The following is a 24,061-nucleotide window of genomic DNA, read 5'->3' as shown; positions in this document are numbered from 1 at the left end:
CTGGGAACATTTTATACATTTAAGGGCTAAAGAAACTGAACACACAGCAACATTTTTAACCAATACACGGGAAGAAATAGAGAAAGGAAAATTGAAAATACTTTAATGAACCTACAGGATTTACTCAAAATCACAGGCATACAAAACAAAAGTTTATCTGAATCAGTTGTAACCTGCATATAAAAAGGGATGAGGCAGAGGAGTCCAGTGGGACCAAGTCCCAGAGGGGCTTCAGTTGGAGGGAGGTGGAGGCGGGATAGTGCCTGGCCCCTCCGTGGGGAGAGGAGGTCTCATCATGGGGGGCAGAGGAGCAGGGGGAGGTACACCGGGTGCTGGTGGCAACTGAGGTGGCACTGGAGGTGGTGGCACCGGTCCAGAGGGAGGCATAGGAGGCAGAGTCATGCCTCCCGGAGGAGGAGGTGGCATGGAGTCCGGCAGAGGTGGCCGTGGGGGCAAGCCGTTCATCAGCGGAGGCGGAGGTGGCCGCTTCACGGTCGGAGGGCCTGGAGGGAGGTTCGGAGGAGCTGGGGGCTTCTCCATTTTGAAGTGGAATTGAAGGAAGAACTGGGAAGGGGAAGGGAGAGGGAGAAAAGCAAAGAGAAGGGAACAATTAATCCTCAAGACAACACTGCGCCATCACACAACGGCTGCTCTGTCCACGCTCACGGCCTCCAGGAGCAAAGCGCAGTTCTCTCCTGAACTGTAACCGTCCCGATCACGGCTGGCTTTCTACTCAACGTTCATGGACTTGCAGCAAACCTGCCCGGTATTTGAACTCCTACGGAACTTGTTGCGAGTGCTCAGCTTTATGTGACGGGGTCAGGATGCCCCAGCGTGCACTCGTCCCCTGTCCTGCCCCACAGCAGCTAGTGAGCACATCCATACCACCAGCTCATCGCAGACAACTGCGTGGGAAGCCTGCGCTGAGCAGCCCACATGGAGGACGCAGTGTTGTGTATTTAGGCACTGTTCTGCTGCTGCGGACAGCAAGTTTCATTCAGAACATTCTGCCTCTCTGATTAAACTTTCACAAAGAACACAGGAAGATCCTTCTGTCAGGAGGAGTCACCGCACAGTTGCACTGAAGGAGTGAAGATTTTAGCATCAAAGCCAAAGTGGACATAACTGATGCGTGCTCTCCCTGCACTGCCTGTCCCCACAGGCTGCTCAGCCCTCCTGCTCCCTCTTCAACCCTCAAGAAAGATGCTGCAATGCTCCAGCTACCTGTTTGGTTTCCCTGTTCCAGTGCGTCCAAAACTTTCCTTCTGCTTTGTCGATTTCTCTGCTTGGCACCTGCAACAAAAAAGAATAAGGAGCTATTATTAGCACCACCAGATTAGCTCAGTGGCCCTTTTTAGCTTTAGAGCGTGCAAGATAAGCACAGTTATTCCAGGCCTTGTGAGATGCGCTCGTCTCGGATGTTATTAGATAGAGATGGGGGCAGGAAAGAATTAAGTTACTTCCCTATCGGTCAAGGACAAGTATGCTGGCAAAAAACCCTCCCTTAACATCTGCACAAAGGATGAGAAGCGAAGCCCAGAAGGCTCCTTTCTGTGCCAGACACCAAGAATTCAACGGCTCCCCAGAGCTCAACACAGAACCGAGTTTTCATGCCAGAGTCCTCCACTAATTCTCAGCAGAGTTTAACAACTTCCAGCCATGTCTTCTTGACCCTCCTTTCCACTCCATTAACCCCCCCAAAGGCCAGAACAGTACAAGTCTATAACGACAATCACCGGGAATTAATGTCTTGGAAAATGTGGGAAGGGAACTATAATCAGTCAATCCCAAATCTTACCTTGAAAGCTATGGTTTCGTAGGGCTCCGCTGCCATCAGAAGGTACTGCCAGCGTCTATCAGGAGGCTCAATCCTTTGTTCATATGCGGACATGAACCGATGGCGAGGCATGATGCTTTCTGCAATCTCCGGATAATCAATCTGTTGGGATGTTATTGCAGCATTTAGGAGAATATTCCCTTTTCACTACCCCATCACACAGAACAAAATCCTCAACTATAAAAGAAGTCTAGAGAGAAGCTCCAAAACAAACAAACAAAAAACATAAAAACAAACAAACAAACACCCACCCAACTTAGCGCTACCAAAAGAAACAGCTTGACAACTATGATCATGGATTCTTCCATTTACTTGACACAATCATCAGCAGAAGACTAGCAAGATAAAGATTTTTTATTTATTTTTTTTTTTATTGTCCTGCGAAGAACTGCTCATTTACCAGTGTTTTATTTGGGCAACCAAGAGACGAAGAATTTAGCAGTGACCTTACCTGGAAGAGCAGGCTTTGCTGGCCTGTTTCCGGATCTCTCTGTTTGGTGACTGTAAAGAAAATAAGAAAGCTCAGCACGTAACAGAAAAGGGTCAGAACAATATTACTTCTGCCCTAGGAAAGACACAAAGCTCCAAACAACAAATATTACGAGATTTTGTTTCCCATTTATCAAATAAAATGCCACAATGTCTTTAAGCAAAGTTACTGTGTGTCTCTACTGAAATTCAGTTGCTGTGGGGCAAAGACACTGACACATTGTGCACTGCAGACAAAGCTGGGAGATAAAGCAGCCGAGTTTCACACTGAAGGCCAAAACAAAACAATGGGGAGTTCAGAGAAAAGACCTGAGCTATACATCCAATGAGTGACTTGTGAGCATTAGTGAAAGATGGCGCAGCACAACGAATGGAGAACAGAGACTGAAGCAGTGCCTTCATTTCCTGCACAAGTATTATAATAGCTGAAGACTGAGACATACCAATCTATTATTAAAATGGCTCTCACTCGACTGTCAGCAATAAAGAGATGTTCCATGGGTAATTTAAACAATAAAGGACATCATGAGATAAGCCCATATCTTATTTATGGACAGATCTACTAAAAAGACTAGTTAATAATTCATATCCATAGCACGGCACTTCAAGTAAGCTCCAGCAGGCATTAGGTATCTGCTGTGACAGGCATCACTGATGTACCTTTATAACCCGGTCGTCCAATTTTCACAAATTTCTTCACTTCCACTTTGACTTTTTCTGGTGCAGGCTGGGCAGGAGCTTCCTTAGCTTCCTTGGCAGCTCGACGGGCCCTGGATTCATTTGAAATTTGGAAAATTAAAAGGTTAGTAGCACTTGTTTCTGAAGGATAGGCTAGAAAAGCAGTGTGAATCCCATGCCACGGAATATTTTAGTACTTTACAGAAAGCATACTGGTGAAACTGCTGTTCCTCTTCCATGTGCACCACTGCAGGTCAGTTTTATCTATGCCTTCCCCTGACCAAAAGCTGTCATCTCAATTATCTTAACCACCCCTAGGATGACCTTTGTGCCCATCTCCAGATGGAGTTGAGACAACTTCTTGAAGTAAAAAAGGGAAAGAACTCCACAAACTAGTCATCTAAACCAGAGCTCTTCACTAGGAAACAAACAGTCAAAGAATATTCAAGCCCAACATGCTACTGAGTTCAAGATTTACAGGTGTTCACAATCATGATTTCAATGTGCCTAGGTAATGGAGAACAAAGCTACAACGGGAATTAACTTACAAATTGGTCTGATGCTTCTTCCCCTGGGTATGTGCTAAGTAGCTTCCCTAAAAAAAAAGACAGAAGAAAGTTAAATGAAGACAGGACTGCTCCTGAACCAAAAGATACTTGACATGGATGAGAAGCTACATTTCACGTTGACAAGGATATTTTAATCCTTAGCATTGAGGAATCTTACTCAAAAATTGCAGATTGCTCACAACTACTGAACTGTCAGAAACTGTCATGCTGAACACACACAAGCCACTACCCACCCATCAACTCTTCAGCAATCAGTCATCAAGCACATCCCAAGTTCTAGCACTTGAAGCCAGTATTATTCTAAAATATCTGTTGCTGTGGAGATCAAGACAGGCAGCTGTTCAACTCACCTCATTGTTGTGTAGAGTCAGACAAAGCTTGCATTCATAAGAACCCAAGTGATTTTTCATAAAATAGGGGTCCTAGGAAGAGAATTATTAAAAAGTTACAAGCAAGATACATGCCAGAACAACAGAATAATAAAATATGTAAAACAGAACTTCTGCTGCACTGGAAGAACTGAGTTCACAGGTTTAAATTATTAGCACACCACTACTTTAGGACTATGAAAACAGAGAGAGACAACAGCAGTTTTGTTCATTGGTAACAGCACACCCAACCGCAGTCAAGAAACAACAAAATACGAACCAGTCCGGAGCAGACTGAAATAACGTGACAACAGCTACCTGAATATGTGAGTGCTGGCTTCTCTCTGGTTAGCCCTTCCACAAATGTTTCTTGTTTAAATCCCACGTTAACAGAAACAGAAGTATTTGCTCCAATCCACAGCTCCCCACCGAACCTCTTGCCCTCCAAGCCTTCACTGAAGCAAAGCCCTGAACTGATCCACAGGCAGCTTGCGGGGCTGGCACAGCACGTCCTGCTTTTCCCGAGCACACAGAGGCCAAGGCTCACCTTGTTGATGTCAATAGTTTCCAAAGCCAGCTGCCGAAGCCTCTCCCTGCGGTCTCGGTTGCTTTCTGAGGCAGAGGCGACGCCTCCGCTTCCAGTTTTACCTCCAGGACGGTGCTGGAAATCCATGATGGGGACTTTTGTGCTTCAGCTACTTCAGGAGAAAGAAAGGGTCTGGAAATAGAAAGAAAGCCAAGTGAGTGACAACTCACGCTTCCCCTAAGCTGGGCTCCGTCCCAAGACCCATCAGCGAGGCCCCAGGACACATACTAGCGGCGCTCCCCGCAGCCACCAGGCCGGGTGACACAGCCTCAGGCTGCGCAGGCCTTGCGCCGCCAACCCACCGGGCTGAGCAGCTGCAAAACCACCCAAAACCTGGACAAGCCCCCAGAGACTCCCCCCCAAAGTCTCCTCAGCTCTGGAAGGATCAATGAATTCCTCCCCAAAATGCTCCGCTGAGCCCACCGAGGCTCAGTGCCCCCCCTCAGAAGTTCACCCCCAGCACCCCCCATTTCCTCACCCAGGGTCACCCCCCCCACGCGAGGCTCAGAGCCCCCCCAGTGCCAAAGCTCTCCCAGCCCCTCAGCAATGCTCACAGCCCCCCCGGCCATCCCCCGTCCCCTCAGTGATGTTCAGCGCCCCCCAAACACCCCCAATTTCCCCAGCCATGCCCACAGCCCCCAAAGACACCCCCTGGTAAGTCTCTGAGCCCCCCAAACACCCCCTCTCTCCTCACCCGTGCTCACAAACCCAAAGACACCCCCCAGCGAAGCCCACAACCCCCCCCCCCCAATCCCCTCAGCAAGGCTCAGGGCCCCCCAACCCCCCCACCCCCTCAGAGCCCCCCCCAAACTCCCCCAATCCCCTCACCCACCCCCAGCGAGGCTCAGAGCCCCCCCAGAAGCCCCCTGTCCCCTCACCCGTGCTCACAACCCCCACAGACACCCCCCAGCGAAGCCCACAAGCTGCCCCCATCCCCTCAGCGAGGCTCAGAGCCCCCCCAACCCCCCCCAATCCCCTCAGAGTCCCCTGAACTCCCCCAATCCCCTCACCCACCCCCAGACACCCCCAGCGAGGCTCAGAGCCCCCCCCAGAAGCCCCCCGTCCCCTCACCCACGCCCGCAGCCCCCCCAGACACCCCCAGCGAGGCTCAGAGCCCCCCCGCCCCCCCCATCCCCTCACACAGCCCCCCCCCCCACACACAGCCCCCCCCCCCCCCCCCGCCCCCCCCCGTACCGGCGCGCGCAGCCCCGCTCCCCGCTCCCGCGCCGCGCACGCGCGCTGCCCCCTCCCCCTCCCTCCCTCCCTCCGCCCCACGACTTCCGGCTTCCGGCGCGGCGCTTCCGGGTCCGGGTCCGGGTGCGGGTCCGGGCGCGGCCGGGGCCCGCGGGCCCTCGCCATGCGCTACAACGAGCGGGAGCTGCTGAGCCTGGCCCGGCAGCCCGCCGAGAAGGCGGCCGAGGTCCTGATGCGGGTGCCCAAGAAGGGCAGCGGTGAGGGGCCGCGGCGCGCCCTGGGGGGGGAGCTGAGGCGGGGCTGGGGGGGCTGGGAGGGGGCGTGGGGGGGCTGGGGGTACTGGGATGGGGCTGGGGGGTACTGGAATGGGACTGGGAGGGGGTACTGGGGGTGCTGGGGGGCATTAGGTGAGGCTGGGATGGGGTTGGGGTTGCTGGGGGTACTGGGATGGGGGTGGGGGTTCTGGGGGGGCCACTGGTGGTGGGACTGGGGGCGCTGGGATGGGGCTGAGGAGCACTGGGGTAGTGCTGGGGGGCGTTAGGTGGGGCTGGGGGTACTGGGATGGGACTGGGAGGGGGCACTGGGGGTGCTGGGGGCATTAGGTGGGGCTGGGGGTACTGGGATGGGGCTGGGGGGTACTGGGATGGGACTGGGAGGGGGCACTGGGGGTGCTGGGGGGCATTAGGTGAGGCTGGGGGTACTGGGATGGGGCTGGGGGGTACTGGGATGGGACTAGGAGGGGGCACTGGGGGTGCTGGGGGGCATTAGGTGGGGCTGGGATGGGGCTGGGGAGTTCTGGGGATGCTGGGGGTACTGGTGGTGGGACTGGGGCCACTGGGATGGGGCTGAGGGATTCAGGGGGGGCACTGGGATGGGGCAGGGGGCGCTGGGGTGGGACTGGGAGGTGGTGCTGGGGGGCATTTGGTGGGGCTGGGGATGCTGGGGGTACTGGGATGGGACTGGGGGTGCTGGGATTGGGCTGGAGGGTTTTGAGGGGGCCACTGGTGGTGGGACTGGGGCTATTGGGATGGGGCTGGGGGTTCTGGGGGACCACTGGTGATGGGGCTGGGGTCGCTGGGGTGGGACTGGGAGGTGACACTGAGGGTGCTGGGGGCATTGGGTGGGGCTGGGGATGCTGGGAGGGGGCTGGGGATACTAGGATTGTACTGGGAGGTGGGGTTGGGGGGCTGGAGTGAGACTGGGGGTGGCACTGGAGGTGCTGGGATGGGGCTGAGGTTGGTACTGGGGTGCTGGGATGGGGCTGGGGGGGCATTGGTAGGGCTGGGATGGGATTGGGGGTGCTGGGATGGGGCTAGGGGTGGTACTGGAGGTGCTGGGGTGAGAGTGGGGGGTGGCACTGGGGGTGTTGGGATAGGGTTGGGGGTGCTGGATGGGGGGGCCTGGGGTAGGAGTCGGGGGGGGAGCAGAGTGGGGAAGCTGGGACTGAACGGGTAGGGCTGGGGAGGCTGAAGCAGGGTCCTGAGGTAGGTCTCGGGCAGGACTGGGTGGTACTGGGGATGAGAAGCGGGGCACTGGGAGACCTGGACCGGCAGAACTGGGGGTGCTGGCAGCAGGACTGGTGGTACGGCAGGAGCAGGATTTGGGAGCTGGGATAGGATTAGGGCAGGACTGGGAGCATGGGGTGGGCAGGACTGGGGGGACTGGGAGGCAGGACTGGGAGCAGACTGGGAGGAGTGGGAAGCGGGAGGGGAGGTGCTGGGGCTGGGGTGAAGCTGGGGACAGGGACAAGAGGAGGGGACAGGAGAAGGACGCTGGCTGCAGGCAGGAGCAGAGGGAGGGTTTGGGGGGGGGGTTAGGTGTGAGGGCAGCAGGGAGGTGCATGCCCCCCTTCTTCTGCCCCCCCAGGCGTGCCTGGTAAAACGCAGCAGGAGTCCAAACCCCAAGGGAGCTTCCCCTTCAGTGTGGGGAACCGGCACGTTGCAGAGGTCACAGGTGCTTCCCTCTGCCCCGTGCCGCGGGCTCGCCGCCTCAACGCTCTTTTTTTCCCTTTGCAGTGTTAAAGAAACGCCTCGTGAAGCTCGTTGTCAACTTTCTCTTCTACTTCCGGACAGATGAAGCGGAGGTACGGAGCCCCTTTTCTTCACACACACACACACACACACACACACATACACACCCCCTCTCTCTTTCTTTTTCTGTGAGCTGATGGCATGCGCTTTGTGAAACGGTACGGCAGCAGGCTGCCAAAACCGGGACGTGGCACCCTCGCTTCCTATCCCAGCGACACAGTGAAAGCTCTTAGGGGTGAGAAGGAGCGCTGCCAGCTACACCACACCCAGATGGCTCACGTGGGAGCTTGGAACGAGTCTTTCAAACGTAACCATTGCCCCTCGACTGCCAAAGATGGACTCTGTAATGTTTATTTGTAGGCCTGCGCTTTATCATGTGGAACTGTGAGGCTTATATTGCTCTCCTGGGAAAAGAACTAGCATTATTTATTTGCTACACCAGGAATTTTTCTTGCAAGCGATGCTCGCTCTTAATGGGAAACCGTCGTGGCTATATTCTGTTGGTGTTGTTATTTCTGACATGCAGAGGCCTTGGTTAGGTCAAGAAAAAGAGAACAAGAGGGATGGGCTTAGGTTCTGTTTCTGGCTTTGCCACTGCTGAGATCCAGTCGTTTTTAATGAATCCCTCGGTAAGTGTTGCTAAAGATTCTCTCATTGGAAAATCAATCTGAAAGTAATCACTAGAATGGGTGCGAAGAAAGAAAGGTGCCGAGTGCCTGCTGACACAAGGTAGTGGAAAGCTTTTAGTGACGTTTTTAGACCTAGGCCACAATGAATATTTCACCCTGAAAAGCTCCTCTTTTAAGAAACACTCTTTTCTACTGAATTGCAGTCGCTCTTCGTTACTTAGCTGGAGCTGCAATCGCAGTTCTCTGGGTAGGGTCAAAAGCTGAGCAGTTGCTGTCCCGCAGAGATTCAGCTGTGACTCCCTGTTCGCGTGGTGAGACCCCGAGGGTGCCGCCCCGCAGTGCTCGGCTGCTCGCTGTCCTGAGGGTTGTTGCTTGTAAGCACTCGTGTGTTTCAGTGCGAGGGAGATGTTACCAAACACAGCAAAAATAGTTCCGCAGGTCTGTGGTGGGTGCAAGTATAAAGCTGTTGTGCCAGAAATACATACTAAAACAGACTTTTGAGTGTCTTGGTTGCTGCCTTATTTGCCTCTCGTATTTCCTTTAGTTTGGACAAAAGAATTCACTTGTGGGTTGCTTTTGTTTATGGCTTGTATCACCCGTTGGTTCTCGTGTCCTTGCTCAGTGTGCACTAGCTAGCAAACCGTACTTCCCATTTGTCTGTTTACCCTGAGCTGTTCTAGTTCATCGACACACTGTTCTTAACCTCCTGCAAAGCTGTGAGCCTGCCCTTACAAAGCGAAACGTTAGCCTTTCCCTGTGTCATCATAAATATTTCGTCTTTGCTTGATTTATTGTGCAAGGAAGTAAACTTAATCGGTGTCTTTGGATGCTAAATGAAAAACAGAAATGAATACCAAAGCCCAGAGTGAACCTTAGCAAGTAGAAATCTTTAACCTCTGTCTAACGTGCACAGAGTGCTATGGGGAAGACTGGTCCAGCGAAGCGTGTCAGCAGACACAGAAAGAACACTGAACGTTCATTCAGTTAGCCTGAATTACCTTAAAAGTACCATCAGCTTACAAAGCTCACTTAAAAAACACTGAGAGAACTCCGGATTCAGAACGCCGCGGTGCTGACAGGCAGCATGTGTTGAACCCCCTCTCTGGGTCTTTTCCAGCCCATTGGAGCTCTGCTGCTGGAGCACTGCAGGATCACCAAAGAAGAGGAGAACGTCTTCTCGATCAGTGAGTTCTACGCACGCGCTCCCTTCGTGGCCCCCTTATGGCAAGCCGTGCTTTGAAAAAGGAGATGCTTGGCTGCTTTGTTCCTGCTTTTGCCTCTTTCTCTGGTGACACCAGGCTTAGTGTTCCTCAGCCCCTCTCCTCCTCAGCTGCCAGTTGTTTCTGCGGAGCTGCCGTGCTCCAGGACCGCGGCGTTCCACTGCTGGCTGAAATCGCCTGTGTGATTTGCACAGCTGCATGTGAGGAGAGAAGCGGTAAAAACAGACTGACCGTGGCTTAGTGCTTGTAGAAATCCCTCTCTAGGAAGGCTTGGTACTGACAGATTGCTGCTTCTGTGCTATTGCATTTTATCAAAAAAGTGAGCCTCAGATAAACCATCTGTCGGGCTAATCTAGCGCCAGTCCTCCCGCCACGCTGTTTGTCCTTGTGGCGATAGCTGCGGCTCCAGCTGGCTTGCGGTGTGTCGTCCTTTATAAGCAGCCTTTCATCCAACAACTAATCATTGTGAAAGAGGTATGTGGCAAAAATAACAGGATGTTTCTCCAAGGCCATCCCCATATCTTTTGGCCTGGCTGTCAGGCACAGCTGCTTTTCTGTGCGGAGTCTCGCCTCCTCATTCAGCTGGGAGAGACGGTGTGCTGGCGCCCAAGCAGCCTGAGCGTACCAGTGAGCGTCCCACTCTGAATTTCTGGGGCTTTAAGTTTGTCAGGAGCCCTGGTGACTGATGATTCCTGAGAAAGGTGTTGAAACTGATGGCACTTGGTATCAGGTTGTGTCCCCGTACAGCAGCCCTGAGGGGTTTGATGCAGCCTGACCCAGTTATTTCTCAGCAGCAGCCTAGATCTCTGTGAACTGTGTACTAAAGAGCAGAGCTCTGGGGACAATGTAATTAATTAGATGTCCTGATTCTGTCTTGGTGAAGAATTGGAGTTGCACAGGGAATTGCTTTCCACTGTGCACAGTACCAAATTCCCAAAAGCCTCGAGCAAAGACAGGTCAGTACCTTCTCTGAGTGCGATTTGATTCCTCAGATGGCTGCCCTCTACATATATCAAAATCACTTCCTCCGGGCCATTTTCCACTTTGATTACTAAATCTCCGGTGACTGCTTGCAAGGACTCAGGGTGTTTTAGTCCTGAGTCTGGTCATATTTGTCCAGTCTGAGCTGTCACTCTGAGAAGTTGCTTTTTCCTCTCTGAAGTCTTTGGCTGCTCTAAGCTGACGTTCGCTGTAGGCAGCTGTTCTTGGCCACCTGAGAAGTGCAGCAGAGAAGTGCCTCCAGAGCTCGTGTTGCTTTTGGAAGCACCTCTTTCAGTCAAGAGCAATGCGAAGGGCTTCTGAGCTGTATGAGGCACCTCTGGGCCACCATCACTCCCATGCTGCCTTAGCATAATCATATGGGGAAAGGTGTTTAGGTATAAGGAGCCCAGCAGTGGAGGGACTAGGGCAGTTGAGGAGTAGCCTTAGCACCTTGTGTGCTTTTCCCAGTGCCTTTCTAACAGCAGCCTGCTTCCCGAGCTGGATTTCAAGTGTGTAGAGGCAAGCTTGGCTGGGCCATTGCTCTTAGCAAACAGGGAAAGAATGTGATCCCAAACCATCCAGGGTAAGATAAGAGGGGACAGAGGCCTGGCTTACCAGCCTGTTCACAGATCATCTTTGTTGAACAAAGGTACTTACTGCAGCCTGGCAGAGTCTGGTGGTTGCTGGGGAGGGAGACAGTGGAGCGCAGGCAGCTCTGCCAGGACCATACTTATGTCTTTTCTTATCCATGGCAGGTTTCATTGAGGAGCCAGAGAGGAAATACTGCTTTGAATGTGACAGCGAAGAGCAGTGTCAGGAGTGGATTGAGGCACTCAAGCGAGCCAGGTAGGCTGAGGCACTAGAGCAAGGTCTGCACTGTGCTGTATGTACGCTGCAGCCCTGTGCTGTTTGTTTTCTGGGACTAGTTTGTGGTGAACCCAGGGCGGAAAGCAGTTCTCTCCTCCCAGGCAAGCTTCCTTTCAGCTCTAAATAGCACCCGAAACTTCCCCAGATCCTTTTCTGCTCAACCCGTTGCATGGTCTGTTCCTTTCTTACAGCTATGAGTTCATGAGGAGAAGCTTGATTTTCTACCGGAATGAGATCCAGAAAATGACAGGGAAGGTGAGTCCCTTGGGGTTGGCTTTTCAGGTGGTGACCCTCCGCATTTGGACTGGAGCAGGGTTTGGTGATCCCTGGCCTTGGTGCCAGCTGTCCTACGCAAGGCTGGTGGCTGCAGCATGTATGACAGGACCATATTAAGTCAGCTCCTGAAGCTGCGGGCTCAGCAGGCAGTCAGACCCAGTCACCCGAGAGTCTTCCTCTGCCAAGCAGCCTGCGTGCAGCTGGGGTGCATGTGTGAGGCTGTTCCTGAGCGCAGTGCGTTACGAGCAGCACAGAGCAGCCTGGGGTCTGCAGCCAGACAGGCCGGGCCTGGGCTAACTCTGACTCCCCCGGTTCCGGAGGAGCAGCCCTGGCAAAATCAAGAGTGTCCGTGGGTTGAGACACTGCTCGCACCTCTACCAGGATACCTGGAGCATCCCTTCTGGAGGTAACAGAGGTAGCTGTGACTCACCCATGTGCTCCTGTGCCAGAGCAGACTGAATACAGCCCACGAACCTTGGTTATCTGCTGCATCCTCCCCATGGACTGTGACTTTCTGCTTACAGCCAGCAGCCATGGGTGGGACTGGGGTAAATCCAGCACGTACCTGGAATTGCCACCCAGCCCTGCTGCCTGCCAGACTGCGGGCTGGCAAAAGGAGGGTCCTGCTCGCCTCCCACCTTGTGTGTGTCTGACTGCTGCCTTCCTGTGCTCTTGCTGCAGGACCCCCTGGAGCAGTACGGGATCTCTGAGGAAGCCCGTTTCCAGCTGGCAACGCGCAAGCAATAAACCCCACGCTTGGGCTGAACTGGCTCTGGCCACAGGCTCTCGCTGGAGAGTCAAACCCGAGCTCCCCCAGGAGGAACAGCAACCCTTCCCTATAGTGGTGACCAACTGACTTTTTAATTTATTAGCCAAATATTTTTTTTATGATTTTTTTAAAGATAATTCATTGCACAATCCCACCTCTCCTGCTCTGCCCCAGCCATGCAGGCAGGCAGAGTCTAACTGCTCAGTGCGGACTGTGACCTTGGGCTGGCTGCTGCTGCAGCGCTGGAAGTAAAACCACCCTGGCTCCAAGCAGGAGCAGAGGGGGCAGGGACTGAACGGAGAGCTCGAGCACTTGCCTTCCTCCAGCAAGGGCTCACGTCTCTCTCACCAAGAGCTTCTGGAGCAGGCTCTGAGCCCTCTCTAGCCTCCTCCCTGTCCCTCTCCTGCGGGGAGCTACTCAGCTTTTCTGGCTCAGGATCTTCCCAGTGTCTCCAAAGCAGCCATCAGTTGTTCATCCCTTTACCGTAACAGGATGCTCCAGCTGATTGCATTTCTGTGCTTGCAGGGTTAACCCTGCTATCCTTCTGCTTGCTGCAAAGCCATTTCAGTTCAGCAAGGAGGGGGAAGCCTTCCATGTACACAGGGAGCAGCCCAGGCACAGCAACAGCTGATGGGGAAGGGGCATCCACCCCTCTGTGTCAAGGCAGCAGTGTCTGCAGGCACTAGCACCTGCCTCTTGGGGTTGGTTTCTTTTTGTCCTTTCTCCAGCCAGGTGGTGCTAATTCCTAGAGGATTGATGAAGCCCATGGTACAGACAATTAGCGTGCTCTCACAAATGAAGTGGAGAATGAAGCTGTAAAGCACAAGGGAGCAAAAACAGGGCTGAGAAATATCTGTTATGATCCTGCCTCCCTCTGCAGTACTGGGGGCTGGGCTAAGCTGTGCCATTTCTCAGCTTCCCAAAGAGGAAGGGCAGCTGGAGAGATTTGTAAAGACAGAAACTGCTATGTGCACTTTGGCTGCATGTTTGAGCTTCAGGGTATGTAGAAGGTAAGCCCAGGGAGCGTAGGACAGCTGTGCATCAGCACACCATTCCCTGACCCTCTGCTGCAGCTTTTCACCCCTTTGTGAGCTGCCAAAGGGAAAGATGTGAACAACTGCACCTGCCAAGGCCACAGCAAGCTGCCAGGGAGCAAGGGCTGCTGCTGCAGGGACTCCTGTAATGAAGGGATAAGCAGTAAAGAACATCTCTCCTCGTGGCTCTGCACCTGCAGCCAGCACACTGCAAAAAGGAAAACCACAGCCAGAGGTGGAGGACAGAAGGCACTCACCACACATGCCCAGAGCTCCGAGACCTCTCTCTTTCTTCACACTCCACACTAAGATGTGGCTGCTGCAGCAGCTCCACTGGACAGTGCGGCAAGGAAAGGCCCCGTGGAAAGTCCCAGCAAGCGTTTTCAGATGGCTGATGACAGAAGGAACTTCACTCACCCCTGGGGCAGGTGAATGCAGGAAGAGGTTTCTGTTAGCACAGCAGAAGCACAAGGGATGTGCAGGTTTTGGCTTTTTTTCCACCTGGCTAGCAGGAAAGTTCTCTGCAATTAAACAGTATGTGGTAAATGAGGTGGAGATAGAGCAGCCTGTGCTCTGAGTGGGGTTTGGTAAGAAGGTTTGGGTCTCTTTGGGAATTAATGCAGAAACAAGAGCCAATACTAAAAGCTTTAGTGGCCTGGCCTTCCCTCTTTACCTCAAGCTGCTGGGTACCAGGAGAGCGACAGATGTCACTGATGCTTTATTTTTAACCTCAAGCCCAAGGTTTTTCCCTTCCCAGATATCCCCTTTCCCTGCACTGGTTCCAGGTGCTAGCTCCAGCAATTACCAAAAATATGCAGGGGGCAGCTGTCCTGCTCAGTAAGCTGAGGGCATGACAGGGTGGAAGCGAAAAATAGGGCAGGTTTGAAGACAGATGGTAACTCTCATGGAAGCAGCAGCGAGGGATTAAGAGCAGGAACAAGCTTCTGCTTTAGGGAATTAGTGTCCTCAGATGACTTTGACGTGCATTTTCATCCTCATGAGCCTACTCTGCTTTACCTCAGCACAGGGGCACACTGGTGGGGTACGCAGCAGCCTTACTTACTGTGATAGCAAAGACTCGTCCAGCTGGTTGCTCGCTACAGGCCACTGTACGCGCTGCAGTGGGTGCGCTGGAGCTGCACTGCAGCCTGGCGTCCCCTCTGCAGCTCTGGCTGAGCAGAGCAGAGGAGGTACCACAGCTCTCCGGCTTCAGCCTCAGGTCACCAGCAGTGACCCAGGCTGCAGGCAGGAGAGGTTTCCGAGCTTATTTCCCGCCCCCCCCCCCCCCCCAGGTTCAGCATTAGTGAACGCTTCGATATGCAAAGTCAGCGCTCCTATAAACAAAAGCTGGGAATTCTGCCAACATTCAGTCATTTACAGCAAACAATTCCAGTGCTACGGTGAGGTTCACTGTTCCTGCCTGCCACCCTCAGTAGCTAACATTTCTCTACCGTGTGCCTTCCAAGACTATCACTAGTTTCTTCTCCATGCCCCTTGCAGAAGGTAGATCTGACACCCACCATCTTCACTGTACATAAAAATGGGCATTTTATTTAGATGTTCTGGGGAACAGTTGGGTGCGCAAGTGATTATCCCAACCCTTATTTAAGAGGCAACAATGACATTTCCTAAGTGAATGTAAGACAAATGCTGTGAAGAGCTGCGAGGGCTTGCACAGGCCCCGTAACTTAATTAGCTAGATCAACGGTTAGAGTAGTGCTAGGACACTGGGTTAGATGTCAGGAGTAAGGGAAGATGGTACTTCTAGACACTTTAGAGATCTGCATCCGCTGCTCTTGATTTATAGACAACTGTTCATTTTTCATAATCTGTTCACTATGCTTTTTGTATTCCAGGGGCCTGGTCCACTGTTCATTGGGTACAGGCTCTTTGACAGTGTACTGAAGCTGTTTATCTGTTGTACAATGAACATTTCCAATAAAAACTTGTTTTAATCATTGTGGTAGTAAGAGCTGTGGCAAGGAACCCGAGCCCATGCTAGGGCAGGTGGCTACGGCGAGCTCCCGGGCTTTCTGCGCAGCCTGCCTGCAGGCGCAGGGCTCTCCCGCAGGAACAGGGGCTCAGAGCCCCGGCACCGTCACTGCTGAGCTGGAGGAGGCGGCGGCAGCAGCAGCAGCAGCGATCCTGGATGAAAGATCAGCAGGATGACGGTGCCTGCAGGCCCATCCCCAGGAACGGTGCGGTATTGCTGGTTGGCAGTGAGGGTGCCTGGTCCCAGGCCAGCTGCTAATGTCTCCACAACATGCTTTTTACATGCCTTCTGCTAACAGAGCCAGCCCCTCTGCAGTAGCTTCAGAGACAAACATACAAAAAAGATGAGCTTGCTCAGACCACTGCTGCAACCCCTTTTCAACATCTAGAAACTCATCTAGACCATTCCATTTAAACGGTGTCCATATTGCACAGACTGTGTTAGGGGAATCAGGGTCTTCATCTTATGTTAAAAATCCTACAGAAAATTAGCTCAGCCAGTTTTATGGCCGTCACTTCCAAAGTTTAAAAGCTGTTGCCAACCTAATTTCAGTTCCGTTACGTTAGTGAAATAACCGGATGAAAGGATGAAATGGGAATTTCACTACGATGGTTTTGCTACTAGGAATGTTACCAGTATGTTAAATCCTGAGAGCTTAACTGTCCTCGGCTTCAACAGAGCTGAGTGTGTTGCTCAGTTCGGGAGGAGCAGGGGTCTGACTGCCCTGCCCAGAGCCGCAGCCCAGGACACGGTGCTTCCCTTCCACTGACAAGCACCGACTGCCATCCCCTGCTCACATCTGCCCTGCTGAAGCAGTGAAACTCCACAACAGTACGGTGTATTAAAATACATACACTTTAATATAAAGACAAAACTTCAAAGCATTGTTTCAATTACAAATCAAGGTAAAGACACAAGAAATTAATTAAGTGAAGGGAGGGGAGAAAAAACTAACTCTTACATTGTGGAGAATTAGAAAGGCAGGATGGAAATATATATATTATACATACATATATACACACCAGAAGAATTCACACTAGTTCTATGGAAGAATGAAAGGAATGACAGGACAACTTACTGGTATAAAAAAAAAAAAGATAAATTAGGGGAAGTTTGAATTTTAAATAATTCAGTTTAATAGGCTAAATTATATAAACTAGTTCCTATTCACTAGGAAACATCCCATATCACTGTTCTAAGAAAATGGGTTTTTTAAAAAAATCCATTGAAAAATGGATTTTTATTAGTAGTTAAAAGTTTACTAATCAATTCCTGAGCAACAGCAACCTCATAATCTACTGCTTTCCCCATCAAAGTCCCACTCAGCGAGGGCAGGCTCCCACTCCTAAAAAGTTTAAGTAGAACAGAGACCTAAGAAATCGTTTTTTAATTTGAGATTGATCGCTTAAAAGATTAATAGGTTAAAAAAGCCTAGCAGGATGGATCGACCCATTCCACCTTTTTCCCTCATTAACTCCAGAAACAAGACCTTTCTAAAGAATGATTTGACCGCACCAGAAAAAGCAACCAGATGTACCTTAAAAAATAATAAATCACAAACTTGAGAACTTCAGGGTTAGTACTGTAAAACCTTGAATTTTAGGAAGTTATTTCATTTTTGAACTGTAAGAACTTAAGAAACATCTGCAGAAAGATTACCACAAACAGCAAATACACTGGAGGAGTATTTCCAATTTTTTACCTTGGGTTTAAACCCTGAAGTTCACAATAATAGCATCTTTTACTGTGATATTCAGTCTAAATAGGTATTTATATATTTATAATGCATAAGGATAAATAAAATATGGCACAATAAAGTTTTAAAAACTGGTAATCCATCTTTCAGTGAAAACCTGATATGCAAGCTATGGAAATGTTGGAGCAAATAAAGGAGGAAAAACCTTAACAGCCATAAAACTTCAAATCCTCGTACACTTACAAGACATCTGTGCTTCAAAAAAATCCAATTCTTGTGATTTTTCCTCAGTGCTGCAAAGATAGTTCACAAAAACACTGTCTAGTTTCTTCTCCCCAAACACTGTGATTTTGAAACACATTATTGTTGGTTTGCAGTCCACTGTACAACGTCCATTTCTTAACTGAAGAAATCACCATTGGGAGCTCCCAAAGCTCAGTCCTCCTAATGCATTTGGCTCAGGCAAAACAATAAAAGCAGAACTTCTCAACAAAACCACCTGGTGGATTGGGACAACTCCTTCTGAGAAAAAATATTTGTCAAGAATCTTTAGGTTTCCATACCCTGTATTAAAAGGACTGATACCAACACAAAAAGCAAACGGGTCACAATCAACCTTGCATCAGCACTGGGACAAACTACCAAGCCCTAAGGATCAGCACCGGCGGCCCTGGCGCGTCCCCGCTGGTGCTCGGAGGGGATCGGGACCAACGCAGGCCATGGGGGAGCCCAAAGCAGGCGGGCAGCTCGGGGCCGAGCTGCAGGGCTGGCAGCCTCCTCCTCCAGCAACGTGGCAAAACCTCGACTGTGGCAACTCTAGGGTGCAAGGCCTCTGAGCCATGAGGAGCCAATTCCACAGCTGCCCACAGCTATGGCGCGTTTGGGAAGGACTCGCGGCAGCAAGCCCCTGCTGCGGGAGCTGCTCGAGGGTCCCAGCACTGCCGGGCCAGGCCTGTGGACGTAGCCACGGGAGTCACAAAGAGGTGGGCCCCCTGCGCCAACTCGACAAGATGGAAGCTTGTGCTGGCCCTCAAACTGATCACAGCGACTCCACATCCCACAAAACAAACAAACACAAAAAAAGCAAACACATGGATGAAGCTACGCCTGTCCAGGGGTGGATGCCAGTCCCACATCCACTGACACTCTCCCTGCCCTGCTGTCACACAAGGGCACCGTTCCCAGTGGAAAAATAACAGGTTGGGGAGCAGATGCTGCCTTCTAAATACACAATCCCAGCAAGAATCAAACCACTCAGGCCCCCAGAGGCAGCCCCACGGCCCTGCCATGGCCTCGTTACTCTGGAGTACGAGACCTCCCACAGGGGGAAGCCCAGATCCCAGGTTCCTCTGCAGGAAGGCTGCTAGGACAGGTTGGGACGAGAGACGGGCCCTGAGCTCTGCCAGGAGCAACGCCACCGTTGGGCACAGCAGCATCTCACAAACGCTGGTGCAGCCCCGCTGCTTCTGGCATTTATCAGCACTGCAGTAACAGCCAGCGAGGCAGATCTGGATCGCACCCAGCTCGCTCCCCTCCTATTTGCTTTCTGCGGCAAAGCGACCGCCCCAGAGGCCTCTGGTCAGATGTCTGCAGTTACAGCAGCAAACGCCACCCCCAGAAGGAGAAGCTTGCCCCCCAGCAGGACAAACGCAGGCAGGGGCCGAGCACAGACCCAGCCACGTAGCCACCCCGTGCAGCCCCAAAGCAACGCTCCTGTTTGAAGCATTTGAGCCAGAGATGCAAGGGAAGAGCCTAAAAGTCATCTGCGCAGCAGATTTCAAATGAAAATCACTCGCTCAAGTTTGATTAGAGAATAGTAAGAAAGAAAAAGAAAAGCTACTCAACACTTTGAGTTGGGTGAAGTTTGGGCTGAGCAGCAACAAGTCCTGGGGGTCTGCAAGCTCCCGATTCACAGCAGCGCCTCACCGAGACCCTCACAACCAGGCGCCGCGAGCTGCCCGCGGCACCTGAGCACCCGGAGCTGCGCTGGCAGACCCCACACACTCGCCTTCCTCCGCACCACGCCTGCCCCCCTCCAGCCACAGGCAGGACCCAGGGCCGAGCCCACGCTCAGAGCTCAGCCAAGCCCAGCCAACAGCAGTGAGCACAAACCGCGTGCTACGAGACAAGGCAGCTCTGGCCACTAGGAAGAAGGATACGAGACGGAAGCACAAGAAAAGATTTGAGTTTGTCTGGCCAAGGAGCCCCGAGTTCCTGCTATCGAAGAAACCAGCTGGAGACACTGCTCTAACATCTGCCTCTGAGTGTAATGAGCATCCAGGACACGATGTGCTCCCTGGTGTTGGCAGCTTCCCCTAAAGGCACGTTTCCCTTCACCTCTCCCCCACTGCATTTGCGACCTGAACTAAGAGGAGCTAAATCCCATCATTACGGTTGGCCAGACCGATCCACACCTTGCTAACGGAACGGCCCTGTCTGCACCCAAACAAGAGGCGATGCAGGGACAGCTCGACTCCCCCGTGATCCTGCCCACAAGCTTGGTTCCAGCAACCCAAGGCTCCACATCCTCCAGCAATGTTTTCCCACCTTTTCCGTCAGCTACAGGAAAAGCTGAGAAATCTGACAGCGGGTGCCCCACACACCCCTGGCTAATGGAAGAATTGTTGCTTGGTGACTAAATGTGCAGCAAAGACTTGAGTTTAGGTTTAATGCTCGTGGAGCCCCCCCAGCCTCACAGCACGGTGGGTCTCAGTGGGCTGGAACCGGCAAGCAGGAGCCAGAGGTAACAAATCACCAAAGGAAGAGCGCGTGAGGGTCGTTCTCCAAGCCTGACATTCAGCAGCAGGGCACAGGTTTCGCTCAGCACAAAGCTCAGGATATTTCTTTTTCTTTTTTTTTTTTTTTTGGCAACATTATGTGCTGCAAGATGTATTTTGACTTCCTGATGAGTCCCTCGCTGGCAGCAGCGGCGTGGAGGAGAAGGAACATTTGTGACAGCCATAAAACGGCTGGACCTGGGCAGGAAGTGGTAACACAGAAGGAATTCCTTTCTGGAACTGGCTGCTTGGCTTTGATGACTCAAAAGTATCTCCGATTATTGAAAACAGGTTTCAAGTCTCTGGCACAGCACTCATACATCAGGGTCACGAGGGTCTCATTCTCGTAGCCATATGGATCAGATCCCAACATCTCAAAGAGCTATTCCTCCAGCAGTCCTGCACGCAGGTAAATGCTCTCCCCGTTTTGCAGACAGAAGAGAAACAATCTGAACTTGCTCAAGGTTATGGCCAAGCAGCAAAAGATCAGGGAGTGGGGAAAAAGACAACAAATCCCGTAGCAACCTTGGTGACTTCTCCCAAATAAAGCAGCATTAAGGCATCAGCCCAAAACCTCCATTGTCTTGCACTGCTTCAAACACGCCGTAGCTTATCCAGCACTCTCCTGGAAGCACGCCCTAGCAGGGATTATGACGAAGACTTAGACCAGACTGGGACACGAGGGAAACTCACTACAACCATGCAGCGCGTGACGAGGTGACGGTGCCAGCAGCACCAGGCGCAGGTGGAAGATGCTGGCAAGGCCAGGGCAGCTCTGGGCTCCTGCAGCATGGGCTGCTGAGATGGAAGTGTCAGGTCACGGAGAACACCAGCACCGAGATGACCCAGATGCAGATGAAGGCCTGGCCTCCACAGGCCCCTGGAGGCTGCAGTGGATGCTCGGCCGTCCAGCCTTTGTGCCTGGGTCTGGCCAGGGCGAGCTGTGCCCCTCTGGTTTCATCTTTCCCAGGTGATGGGAGCGAGCAGGCTCACGCTGCTGATTTCCAAAGAGTGCTTGCGAACGAGCCCTGCCACAGAGCACAGCGGGCCATCCAGAGCCAGAGCACCCAGCGCATCGCACACAGACCCAAGGGCAACCCGCTACGGGGAGCAACACTGATGGAAAGGGGGATTTTGGTTTTCCCCAACATGCACGGGAGAGCAGATGACAAACTCTGTGCCCAGACTTTGCTCTGGTTGCTCCCAGGCACTGATTTCTGAAACGCTGTGAACGCAAAGCACATCATTCCTGCAGCAAGCACCCGGCCAACCCTCTTCGGCTGCAGGAGAGTGTCAGGAGCCAGCTGGGCGACGCGTGCACCAAGCAGCTGTCCAGGGTTAAAAAGTACACCGGGGTGGGCAGACCACCGTGAGCCAGCTCCTTCTCCAAGTAGGCATCTCTGCCAGCGTCCTGCGAGCATCTCAGGTATGAACTGATGTGAAGCCTCCCTGTACAGAATGAGTTCTCTTGCTGGATGTCTTCGCTGGTTTGAGATGAAGGTGGGGGGGATAAGAGGCCTAAGGAACACTGGTTTGGTCCATTTTTGGAAAAGGATCTGACGAAAAGCAGATGGATTAAAACCTTCTTCTTGTATTTCCTCATCTCTCACATCTGGGATAAAAATTGGGGGGGGAGGTAATTAAGGCTACTGCCCCTCCAGCAATTGCTCGTGCACAACCCACCTTCCAAGACCGGAGCACCTTGCTGTTTGCCGGGAGGATGCTAAGGCAGCTCTGCAACTTTCAGTTAGCCACAGATCTGGATGAAGCTGGAGCTGCCCAACTCCCAGCTGCAAAACATCTGGGTTACATTGTCTTCCTGGATTCCAGGACATTAACTCTGTACAGCTTCTACTAGAAGCTACTGGATGTTTCTCAGCCATCGCCCTCTGAGCTTTCTTGCCCTTTTCCAGGTTCTCATCTTGCAGCTAATAACGCAGCAGGGCGCACCACTGTCAAGTCCTCCCACATGCAAAGCAGAAAACAGTTCCAAAACACCCCTCATTTCCAGGGCTACCGATCCCTTCCCTTTCCAATGAGTAAGACAACAAAATCAGCTCAACAGTTTCTGTGCACAAAGGCTGCCTATGAAAGACACACATAGGAAACAACAAAATAACCACGCTAAGAACTAAATCTCTACTAAGATTGCCAGGGATGAGGTACAGAGAAAAGGGTCAAACTGAAATCTGCAGAGGGCAGGAGCTGCTCGGTCACCTCTTCCCACCACTCCCTTGAGCATGGCCAGCACGGCATTCACAGATCAGACAGCAGGAGAGCACGCAAGGGCCGAGCTACCTCACCTCCTTCACACGCAGAGGCAGGAGTTGGAAGGCAATGCACCCAGCCCAGCTTTTTGTGACCCCGGGACCCTCCGTCAGGTGCCTGCTGAGGCAGGCTCAAGTCTAAGGCAAATGCCCAATTGCTGGAGGCTGGAGACTCGTTAAGGAGCACCAGGGACCTAGAATGGATTTAAGGGTAGAGAGTGCCTCTCAAGCAGAGCAATCAATGCTGTCCCCAGGGCACCTGGGCAGGTGTTTCCCAATGCCTAAACGTGTTTTTCTTCTAGTCATTTTGCTGTTGCAATTCCCCTTCTGTTACTGTAGTTTCCTTTATTGGTGCTTGGTCCAGTCTGAACTACAGACCAGGGTGATGTCTATATAATGGATTATATTTCTCCTCATTTTGTGCACTTGAATAAATAAGTTTTTACAAGTTCACTGTGCACTGTACAGTCTAAAAATAAATGAAATAAAGTATATGAAATTTATAAATTTTCATCACATCTCTATAAAATACAACCGCTGCTCGGAGCGGCACTTTCTGTACACAGAACACCAAGTCACAATACAATTAAATGCACCAGTTTGATAGTGTGGCAGCACGGTAAGCTAGATTGTGGTGTTTTTGTGAACTACCATTTAGATCTACTTAAAGCAAAGAAATACAAAAGCAAAATGCACTTAGTCAGTAAATGTACACATCTAAGCCATTTCTGAATCAAGTATCAAAACTCTACTAACAAAATACATTGTACTTGGAACAAAAACAACAAGCTGAGATAATCTGCTACCTGCACCAGTACAGAAGCACTATGTTCAGTCTTCCCAATGTTATTAAAAAGGGCCTGACCAATACCAGTGATTATGCACCCTGTTCATATGCCAATGACATCCCAAAACAAGTTACCAGACTAGCTACCAAAATTCACAGTGACTTGAGTGCCACCAGCAACTGCAAATGGCCCAGTGAAGTAGTTTGAATGGGGCAGGACTTGAATTTCTTCTGTTCAAACTGTGCCTGCCTTGGCTGAGCTCACCTGGGCTGCCCCAGGTGATCTAGCTGCCACTCCAGAGGGGAGTAGTGAGTTCTCGTTTGTAATGAACACAATTAAAAACCACCCAGTTAACAGAGCACCTGGCTCAGTTCACATGAGAGCAAAACACCAGATCAAAGACTGCCGTTTCTCTGTAGCTCACACTGCTGTAAACCAAGTGGATTTTGGTATATGAACAGAGTAAGTTGAATAAATAAAATGCAGACCTTTCTGAGAACTGGGTTTGGCATTGGTCAACCCTCCAAATTCAGCACCAAGGATTCAAACTAGAGGCACAGTTCTGACGGATGAAATAGCACCGAGAGGAGGCTCTTTACATCTCTGCTGGTGTGCCAGTCCTTAAGTATTCAGAGAATTTAATCGTAAGTTATATTTATGACTCTAGGTGGAATAAAATAAGTCAAAACTGTTTTCGCTTTAAAAAAAGATAAATACTTTACCTAAACTATCAACAATACAAACTGGAGCCTTAGGCATTTCTTTTGCCTTTTTTTTTTTTCTTCCTTTTTTCTTTTTTACTCAGATTCACAGTAAATATTTTCTCTGTTGTTTAGGTCTTTTTAGGTTTTTGTTTTGTCCAGTAGTAAGAGAGTAGAAACCCCTGCACAGGCCAGGTGAGCACCTTTCAGTGGAAGCCGAGTGAAGTTGGTCCACGTTGTCCTTGCATAGGTCACATTGGGTTGAGGTAGAAATCCTAGTTACCTGCACAACAGGAGGAGAGGAAGAGACTC

General features: G+C 51.5%; 3 protein-coding genes across 9 annotated transcripts in view; 1 reads left to right on the top strand and 2 right to left on the bottom strand.

Moving 5' to 3' along the window:
• Positions 1 to 81: 81 nt before the first annotated feature.
• On the bottom strand, positions 82 to 5,809 carry SF3A2 (splicing factor 3a subunit 2). 3 transcript variants are annotated; one of them, XM_066984021.1, is made up of 9 exons: positions 5,722 to 5,809; positions 4,489 to 4,659; positions 3,924 to 3,995; positions 3,553 to 3,599; positions 2,987 to 3,096; positions 2,289 to 2,338; positions 1,799 to 1,939; positions 1,225 to 1,293; positions 82 to 564 (listed from the first exon to the last, which is right to left on the bottom strand). In XM_066984021.1, the coding sequence occupies exons 2-9, from the start codon at positions 4,612 to 4,614 to the stop codon at positions 232 to 234; spliced, it is 948 nt and encodes a 315-aa protein (XP_066840122.1). In that variant the 5' UTR covers positions 4,615 to 4,659; positions 5,722 to 5,809; the 3' UTR covers positions 82 to 231. The 3 variants fall into 3 exon arrangements, with proteins under 3 accessions (XP_066840122.1, XP_013051801.1, XP_013051802.1); XM_013196347.3 differs by lacking the exon at positions 5,722 to 5,809 and adding an exon at positions 4,756 to 4,986; XM_013196348.3 differs by lacking the exons at positions 4,489 to 4,659; positions 5,722 to 5,809 and adding an exon at positions 4,260 to 4,415.
• On the top strand, positions 5,789 to 15,486 carry PLEKHJ1 (pleckstrin homology domain containing J1). The gene is made up of 6 exons (XM_066984024.1): positions 5,789 to 5,978; positions 7,737 to 7,804; positions 9,498 to 9,564; positions 11,337 to 11,427; positions 11,640 to 11,703; positions 12,406 to 15,486. Exons 1-6 carry the CDS (start codon positions 5,885 to 5,887, stop codon positions 12,469 to 12,471), a joined length of 450 nt encoding a protein of 149 aa, XP_066840125.1. The 5' UTR covers positions 5,789 to 5,884; the 3' UTR covers positions 12,472 to 15,486.
• The window catches only part of DOT1L (DOT1 like histone lysine methyltransferase), a 75,724-nt gene continuing 66,464 nt past the window's right edge, over positions 14,802 to 24,061 (bottom strand). For all 5 annotated transcript variants that reach the window (XM_048077568.2, XM_066984018.1, XM_066984020.1 and 2 more), the window contains one exon: positions 14,802 to 24,032. Coding sequence is in view for 1 of the 5 variants with exons in the window: in XM_048077572.2 (XP_047933529.1) it covers positions 24,025 to 24,032 (8 nt within the window). In the remaining 4 variants the exon portion in view is untranslated. The remainder of the gene's footprint in view (positions 24,033 to 24,061) is intronic.

This window comes from Anser cygnoides, chromosome 27 (assembly GCF_040182565.1).
Source record: "Anser cygnoides isolate HZ-2024a breed goose chromosome 27, Taihu_goose_T2T_genome, whole genome shotgun sequence".
NCBI lineage: Eukaryota > Metazoa > Chordata > Aves > Anseriformes > Anatidae > Anser > Anser cygnoides.
Note: the sequence above shows the minus strand (reverse complement) of the source record. Positions and strands in the feature narration are given on the sequence as shown.

Coding starts and splice junctions, on each gene's coding strand:
- SF3A2 (XM_066984021.1), bottom strand. CDS start 4,614: ATGGATTTCCAGCACCGTCCTGGAGGTAAAACTGGAAGCGGAGGCGTC. Junction 3,097..3,552: donor AAGAAGCATCAGACCAATTT/GTAAGTTAATTC, acceptor AAATGAATCCAG/GGCCCGTCGAGCTGCCAAGG. Junction 1,940..2,288: donor AGCAAAGCCTGCTCTTCCAG/GTAAGGTCACTG, acceptor ACATCCCAACAG/ATTGATTATCCGGAGATTGC.
- PLEKHJ1 (XM_066984024.1), top strand. CDS start 5,885: ATGCGCTACAACGAGCGGGAGCTGCTGAGCCTGGCCCGGCAGCCCGCC. Junction 5,979..7,736: donor GGTGCCCAAGAAGGGCAGCG/GTGAGGGGCCGC, acceptor TTCCCTTTGCAG/TGTTAAAGAAACGCCTCGTG. Junction 11,428..11,639: donor GAGGCACTCAAGCGAGCCAG/GTAGGCTGAGGC, acceptor CCTTTCTTACAG/CTATGAGTTCATGAGGAGAA.